This window comes from Periplaneta americana, chromosome 4 (assembly GCF_040183065.1).
Source record: "Periplaneta americana isolate PAMFEO1 chromosome 4, P.americana_PAMFEO1_priV1, whole genome shotgun sequence".
In the NCBI taxonomy this organism is placed as follows: domain Eukaryota; kingdom Metazoa; phylum Arthropoda; class Insecta; order Blattodea; family Blattidae; genus Periplaneta; species Periplaneta americana.
Genome location: NC_091120.1, coordinates 207,080,635 through 207,089,839, shown reverse-complemented (window position 1 = coordinate 207,089,839; position 9,205 = coordinate 207,080,635). Strand labels below are relative to the sequence as shown.

The 9,205-nt window shown below is 39.5% G+C and overlaps 1 protein-coding gene across 1 annotated transcript; it reads right to left on the bottom strand.

Annotated features, from left to right (window-relative positions):
* Positions 1–2,824: 2,824 nt before the first annotated feature.
* On the bottom strand, positions 2,825–8,894 carry LOC138698746 (gastrula zinc finger protein XlCGF7.1-like). The gene is made up of 3 exons (XM_069824974.1): positions 8,198–8,894; positions 7,810–7,916; positions 2,825–7,370 (listed from the first exon to the last, which is right to left on the bottom strand). The coding sequence occupies exons 1-3, from the start codon at positions 8,327–8,329 to the stop codon at positions 6,947–6,949; spliced, it is 663 nt and encodes a 220-aa protein (XP_069681075.1). The 5' UTR covers positions 8,330–8,894; the 3' UTR covers positions 2,825–6,946.
* Positions 8,895–9,205: the final 311 nt, after the last annotated feature.

Genomic DNA, 9,205 nt, shown 5'->3' with positions numbered 1-9,205 from the left:
GAACTGTTTAAAGTTTGAATCTAAAATAACATTTTCTTCGGCCAAGAGAGGCAGCACTTTTTGCTTATTTTTTCAAGATGAACTAGTATACTCTAGTAATATCCCTGAATACCACAAAAGATTGGCATGTGAAATAATTCGAATGCAATGAAATATTTTTACTTTCTTTTTTGTCACATATTTAAAGTATTTTTAGCACATCGAAAATATTTTCCCAATTTTTTTTGCACCTAAAACTCTGAGTCCTAGTCGCGTGAAAGCAGCACATGGTGATAGCTGTAACCTAAGATAACAGTCAGGGATTGGTGCCGAATATTTGAAGAAGGATAACAAGAAATAACAGATTTGCCACATCCCAACCAAACAAATCACACAAAAACATTGCAATGATTGATAATCTCATGTGTCAGTCAATGACAGTATCTGGTGTGATACAAATACAAGGAGTGTGGCCAATGGAACCCGCAATTATCGACAATGTTAACAAACAGAGGTGCTTGCTGACTTTCTGCGTAACATTATCGCTGGTGATTAGAAGAGGTGCTTTAATTAAAATCAGATACAAACGAAAATCAGTATACAACGGAATCTTGCATCATATTATCCAAAGTACAGAAATTGCACCTTCAGCCAGATTTTTTTTTGGTCCACTGCTTCTTGATTTCAATGAGCAGCATTAGGAATAAACAGTGCAGAGGAGATCCTACAGTCCAGAAGTGCTCTGGTGACTCATATCCTGAATAATGCCATTTTGCTGAACTAATACAAGCTGTTTGATCTCTCTTCACCCAGCAGCTACAGGAATTAGGCCACCAGCGTACCTCAGTCAGCAGAGGTGCTTGCCTTCTGATCCGGGGTTGTGCTGTGGCGTGGGTTTGATTCCTGTGTGGGGTATTACCTAGTTAGGTTTTTTCCGAAGTTTCTCCCAACCATAAGTCGAATGTCAGGTAATCTGTGGCGAATCCTCAGCCTCATCTCGCTATGTTAAGTAGCCCAGTAGTTGATCAGTAAGAGATCCAGGGCCAAGTGTCACAATTCGATGCAGGCAGCACCCTTTCTTCAATAGCCACTCTTATATTATATAAAACACTGGCGGGCATCATTCCCACACATACACAATTCAGGGAATTATACCGGCATTTATGTGAGCCCAGCTATATAACCTTATCAAATGATATGGTTACCAGCTGACTGGACTAAACGTATTTGAAGGTCACTCGTAACCACTATTGCATGAGGCAAGGTACACAGAAATGAGAATTTTTTTAATTTGTCATAAATGTCATTCTGCAAATAGAAAACAAACCCTACAAAACACAAACATACCATTCATAAAATACTAATGATTCTTTCATAATTTCTGAAATCAAATCATGAAAAGCCCTTCTTTCCACACTAGAATGAAAAATCTTTCAACGCATCATATTATAAAAATTTGATTTAATGCAACAGCACTGTTAATAAACTGCTGCTGCTTATTTTTCAGGAATTTATAGTGGAAAAAAATGATGTTCAAGGTGTTCCTGTCTCCCCTGGATCATTTCACAAATCCCACATCTGATCAGCATCTCTGAAGAACCACGACTGCTGTGACATTCAACCAGTCACAGTATCATCAGACCTGTCTGTACAACTGCATGGATCACCCAAAATATAGTACAGTAAACTTAAGTAATGTGTACAGAAATTGTGAAGCGGCTGCGAAATGGTATCGTCACTTGAATGCAAGAACTACGTAACTCAATTTTTCCTATTTTGAGATATTGCCTCTTTACCTATTTATTGCACTGAGGAATATGTCTCGTTTTCTTTTACCTATTTGTTACATTGGAAAATAGATGTCGCGGTATTGTTCAATCACTTACCTAGTTCTTACATTACACTCTGTGCGATTTTTGCTATGCTATAACAGAGATAACTAAAAAACGCAAATTTCGAGTTACCTATTTCTTGCATTCAGGTGACGATATAATCCAACCAACAGATAGAAAGACAGCTGGGCAGGCATATTAAAAGTACTGCGGCAATTCCTTGTTGGTTCCACATCACATACTTCGTAATCGTCAGCAAATCACCATAAAAATACCCACTCCAATTGAAGTACAAAACAACCCATAATAACAGGGGAAGTCCTGGCCTCAAGTCTACAAAATAAGGGGCTATTAAAGGGACAGAAGTGAGGGAGACAGCCGACTAGTGAATTTCCTTAAAGTTGTGACAATAGCAAAATGAAACATATCAAGTCCTTTTCAATGCTTTATTGTATTAGGATATTATTAATTTCTGAGCCTACAGAATTCTCACAGCCTGCATAATACACGCAATTTATTATTTAATTCAGTACTGTTACACTTAGTGCCACGTTACAATCACATAGTACACGGCTGTCGAGTAACGGTTAGCAAGTCTGACCATGAAACAAACGGGCTTGGGTTGAAATCCTGGTTGGGACAAATTACCTGGTTGAGGTTTTCCGGAGTTTCTCTCAACCCATTAAGAGCAAACACTGCGTAACTTGCAGCGCTGGACCCTGGACTCATTTTGCTGGCATTATTACCATCTCATTCAGATGCTAGATAATCTTAGTAGTTGATAAAATGTCGTAAAATAACCAATTAAAAAACTATCACATGTCCCTGACCAAGTTCCACAACACACACAAGATGTAACAAATGTTGCTGGCTGCAGTTCTGCTCCTTGGCGTGGTGCTTGCATAATAGGGATGGCAGGTTATTTGAAAATAACTGGTTGTTATAAAATTAATTCAGCCAGATGGGCATTAACTGATAAAAAATAAGCAGTTAACCAATACATTTTTTTTCTAAATGTTAAACTCGGCAAATTAGTCAGGAAAACAAAATGAGTGGATATTGCCAATAGATATAAAAAAAACAGTCAAATGTGAACCAGGCAGAAGACACAGTTCTTAAAGGAACGTCATTAGATGCTGAAGATCATCAATGACGTCCTTAAACGAAATACAAATAATAATAATAATAATAATATTAAACTGCATTTAATTAATTACTGCACTCATATTAGGCTTATACAGGGTGATTCAGACCACCCGTAAGTCATTTATTTTGGAAACTAGTGCATGAAAATTTTCGAAACAAAAATATTTATAACTGAACCACATGTGAACTTTCACTTGAGCTTGATTTCATCAATCAGCCTTAACTGGAAGTAGGGTCAGTGGCGTATCACTTTAAAGTTTCAAATGGGAGTCGGGGTCAAATAGGGTACCATTTGATAGAGCTCTTCAAAACAAACAACTTTCATAGGAAACGTTTTTATTAATTACTGCTCTTTCAATGAGAAAAAGTACGAAAATGCAATGGGAGATTCAGGTCACCTGTAAGTCATTTATTTCGAAAACTAGTGCATGAAAATTTTCGAGAAAAAATATTTGTAACTAAAGCACATGTGAACTTTCACTTGAGCTTGATTTCGTCAATCAGCCTTAACAAGAAGTAGGGTCAGTGGCGTATCACTTTGAAATTTCAAATAGGAGTCGGAGTCAAATAAGGTACCATTTGATAGAACTTTTCAAAACAAACAACTGGGTGGTCTGAATCACCCTGTAGATGAGGTAAATAAAATGTAACACAAATTACATAATTTCTACAATAATCATCTTGATTGTGGCACATTCTGACAGACTATCTATTTTTCTATAACCAATAAATACTGAAATCAAAATTTCTCGCTGTTTGAAATGCTTCAATACCGCATAATATATCAATCAGAGAATCAGCAATTATGATAAGCATAGATTACTGACAGTTTAATCTCGTAGAGATGAAGTAGTGATCCACAGCCATCTAGGAATGGCTCATGAGACAATTTGTTTACACAGAGTACAAATAAAAAGAAACAATGTTCAACCGACATTAAACTTGAGATACACTCCTGAACACAAAATTATATAACAGATTGGCCATCCCCATGTTAAAATCGGTAACATGTGGAAGAGAACAACCACCAGGATCGCCACCATCGATTGGGAACGATTGCTAGATGTAAGTACAGTTGCTCCATGCAATTCAAATAGTAGTTATAACGTGACTTCTTATGCAGCAGCTAGGTGGCAGCATAGTGAAATTGATAAAAGTTGTTGATGTCAAAGCCTATAAGGCCGAGCAATCTGTTATATATGATCTGGGGATATACTTAAAATATACTTGATGTAATACATATTTTTAAAAAATAACCGGTCGTTCGGCTATTAATGAAAATAACCAGTTATAAAGTTAAACCAGGAAACAAAAATAACTGGTAATTAACTGGTTAATCTTATGAAAATAACTGGTTATTTTTGCCCATGTCTGCTGTGTAGAACTTGGATATACCGTAAAATCAGGTCAATCTAATCATATGGGGTGAATCCGATCATTTGCACATTTCGCTATAATAATAATGATGCAACTGATTTTTGTTTTTTGTTCTTAAGTAACTGATCTACACTAACGGTCAGCTACAGAGCGCCAAGCCAACAGATTTTCTTTTCAACATTCAGATAACTTCTCCTGGTTCGACTTATCATCGTTGTCAAATGGGCATGTCATGATATTTTTACTTTCTAATAATGTTCTTAAGTACTAGCTTTAATTCATTTTGATGCTACATTTCACTAAACACGATATTACAGGGTGAAACCGATCATGCAGTATACAACAAAGGGAGTCTTTCAAAACATACTGTAGGCATGAACCCAATCTAACGCCTTGTCTGGCTTCAGGAAGGCAGTAATTGTTCCCTTCTGTCGCAATAAAGTCACTGTCCAGATTTCTGAACAAGAAGACGACACAGTGACAGTAATTCAGGAAAAAGATCTTGGACAGCGTCATTTGAAATGCAACTGAATAAGGTTCGTTTTGATAAATGAACAAATGAGCAAAACGCTTACCTCTAACTCCAGGCAAAGGAAGCGTAGTAAGAGACATTATTGGAAGTGATGATGACAGTGCTGACAAGTGGAATCTGCAGTCTCTCAGGATTTACTTGTGTTGTGGCAGAGCAAGGAAGGCGTCATGTATGTACTGTATATTATATTTTGAACAACTTTAATGATCATGACATTGAATACATAGGTTGGATAAAAAGTTATGGCAACACTGCTGTCACGTGACGATGGTGCGTTCGAGAGCTGCCAGCTGTGTGAACATGAACAAGGACTGTTAGATGAGTTAGTGCAGCCAGCGGCGACAGTACTCTGTCAATCTACTGCAGTGTGTAGAACGTTGACTTTCATAGGGATAATGCGAGCGCCCTAAGACCATGTTTACAAAACTAGAGCAACGTTCCTGGATCAAAATTGAAGTGACACGAGGTTGTAGTGCACAAGAATGTTTTCAGGGACTGCGTGAAGCATGTGCCGATGCAGCATTGCCATATCGCACAGTGGCACGATGGGTTAAAGCGTTCCGGGAAGGCAGGGATGCCGTTCAGGACGACTCCGCATGGAGGACAACACAGTTCAACTCCTTGCTTCCCTGTTGGATGCTGATCGCCGATGAACTGCGTGTGAGTTAGCAGCAGAAGTTGGAGTATATCACAAAACTGTGCTCCACATTCTGCAAGACATTCTGGGTTACAGCAAAATTACAGGGCATTGGATACCTGAAATGTCAATCAAATGAATGGAAGCATCCAGGTTCTTCTCATCCGAAGAAAGTGCGCCCTACACAAAGTGCTGTGAAGGTGATGTTCACTGTGGCATATGACATTGATGGGGTAATACTGCACCACGCTGTACCTCCAAGGCGGACGGCAAATGCGGACTACAACTGCAGATTCCTGCAGCACCACCTTCGTCCAGCCCTCAGGAGAAAACGACGACACTTGGGGGTACAGAACCCCATCATTCTTCATGATAATGCAAGAAGTCACACTGCTGCTGCTGTCAAGGACCTCTTGCGCCGCTGGCAATGGGAGATTCTGGAACATCCACCGTACTCACCCGATATGAGTCCATGTGATTACGATCTTTTCACCAAAGTGAAAGAACCACTGCGAGGGACCCGGTACAATACCAGAGATGAACTTATCCGTGCTATAGGGTCGTCAATACGGAACATGAACAAAGATGGACGCGCTGATGGTGTACGACGCCTTCCAAACATTTGGCAAAAGGTGATAAATAAGGAGGGCGACTATATAGAAGGTACGTAAATGTTGTACCCCTGTGAATAAAGCCATGTCAGAAATATCGAACTGTTGCCATTACTTTTCATCCAGCCCTAGTAGTAACTCACACCCTCTGAAAATTTGTATCACTGGAGCTATTTTAAGGTATGAATTATATATGTGATGTCAATTGTTTATTTGAGAGAATATAATTATGTTAAGTGAATCAATGAGGAGATACTTTAATACCTTTCTAATACATATTGTATAAGACTAAAAGTTAAACTGTACTAAAATTTGATGTATTTCACTTATACATATTTTTTAAAACACAAAATAGTGATTGGTTTCACCCACTGGCAGTCTGAATCCGACAGAATAGCGAAAATAAATATGTGATCGGATTCATCCCAACCTGTGAAGTGAAACCGAACAACAATTAACTTTTTAAAATTATATTAAAATATAATTAAAACTAAATTAAATTATGGCCATATTATCCTCAAGTTTCAATGAAACTAAATTCAAATTGATGTTATGCTGTAAAAATTTTATATGACATATCTACAAAAGACTGAAATTTTTTATCAGATTCACCCCACTTTACGGTACATCTCCAGAAAGTGCTGCTTGAGTAGAATATAGATGTACTTCTACTTGCAACTGCACAGAATCTGGTTGTATTTCAGCAAGCATGTTCCCTGCGAGTGTGCATTTCTGCAGAAGCGCTGCTTGCTACTTGTGTAATCTGCAGGCTGTACTAATCGCTCTACTTGTGCAGGAAGTGTTGCTTGCCACTTCCTCTCTGTGCACCTTATTACTTGTGTAGCACTTGAATGTGTTTCTCAAGATGTGCGCGACGAAGAAAACGCTTCTTACAGACGTCACATTCAAAGGGTCGTGCACCATCGTGGGTCTGTTCATGCTTCCGAAGATCCTTGGCAGCTACGAAGCCCTTGCCGCACGTGGCGCATGCGTGCGGGCGCTCAGGGCGGTGTACGAGGGCGTGTCCGCGCAGGTCAGTGCGGCTGGCATAGCGTTTGCCACAGACCTCGCAGGCGTGGGGGCGCTCGCCTGCATGGAAGCGATAGATGTGCATCTTCAGATGACTCAGCAGCTTGAAGCGTTTGCCGCAGTCGTCACATTCGAAGGCCCGCGCCCCCGTGTGCATCACCACGTGCCTCTTGTAGTCACAGGGGAAGCGGAACCTCTTGCCGCACTCGGTGCACACCAAGCCAAACCTGCAAGACACGAGTGTAAATTGTGAACCAGTCAGTCTGCAACATAACCGCTCTACAACGAAGTAACAAAGTGAAGGCAATTCTCCAGAAAAGCTACACCCAAAAAGGCATAATCTTCTTTTCCTTCAAATGCCTCCTGGGAGATGTACATAGTGGTACACGTGGTTTTAGTTTCCGGTCAAAAATACTTCTAACATAAAAATCGTTTGATGCTTATTATAACGTGCGAGAGGTCCAGGACGAATTTCTAGGGAAATAGCCAGTTTCTGAAGCATTACCAAAATGAACTGTGTATATATATATAGGTATTTCTTTACTACTGCGTTACCACGTTACAGTACAAATGTACTGTATTTGCATCCATGGGTTCTAGCTGAGTCATACATATCACGTAAATACATTTGTACTTCAACATGGCAACGCTACACACACTCCTCACCCCTTAGTGTCCTTCACTTTATGCTTGCGTGGCCGTATAGGCCGCACCATTTTCTCCACCTTTGCCTCTCCATCGCCATCCACAAATTGAAGAGCTGTATCCCCAACCTGCAACAGTATGCACAGAAGCCAAAGTAGGCCTACAAAGTCAGTAGGCTACATAGCCTATCACCACTGATATTTTCACAGGCCCTCATTCTACGTAAAACAAACACGCACGAAAGAATTCGTGCAAGAAAAATTCGAAGCCGGGCGATGCAAAGAATGGCATGGCCTAACCTAACGTAACGTAACCTAGATTAAATTTTATGTACTACTCACTTTTTGCTAAACTTCAGAATATTTAGGTAGCCTATATTGCAGATTTTACACTTAAATGCCAATCCTACCTGAATTTCAGTCTCTACCGGAAGAAATGTGAAGGGAGCCGCTTCGTCCTCATCGGAGTCCGGCACCTGCCTTGTAACGTGTTCATTCTGGTCACTGTCTGAATCAGGTTCCACTTTGACAACCATTGCCATGGTGGTCAACAAACACCTCAGTCTAGGTTATATTTCCCACATGAGTTATACACAACCGGACTACAATGCACGATGCAGATCACACACCGTGTCTAGCGAATGTTATTGTACCTTGACCATCGTCCTAAAAAATCACATACACCAAAGTAGCCTACCCGAAATAAACAAGTGATCAAATGCACTAAAACCGAACTGTGAGATGTCAGAAATATTGCTTGCAAATATAGTCTATACAAAGAGGCACTGATAATAACCGACATTTTTCCAAGCTCTACAATCACAGTACGCTGTCTGCCATGGTCTCAGAGGTCGTGGGTACGAAGCCCGATCCGAATATGCACAATTCCAAGTAGTGCCCATACTGACGTGTAGGCCTATGTTGTTATTATAGTAAGTGACAGTTATTTAATATTGAAATTTTCTTTTGTATATTTGAAAAGAAATACATGTTTTCATAACTGCAATGAAACAGATGCACGTCCATTATTATTTTTATTCTTATTTCCCACACAAAACTCACGAATATTATCGACTGCATTCCATTGGAAAAGGATAATTCTGACGAGTGAAAGGAGCGTATCAGTGTTGCCAACATATAAATTGTATCCCCGTCTGTCTATCACCTGGAAATCCGTCAGAATCCGTCAAAATTAAAAAAAAAGTAAGATTCACTCAATCTATATACAAATAAAAGAAAATATTAATGCAACTTCCTTACAATCTCTAGTTATGTAGTTGATGTGTTTTGTTCGTCTACGCTCCCCAAAAAATTAAACAATTACAAATGAAAGCAGCTATATAAAATAGTCAAAGGACAATGTAAATCGTAATTTCCGCCAGAAAATCCGTCACCCGTCAATTTTATGTATTCATTAC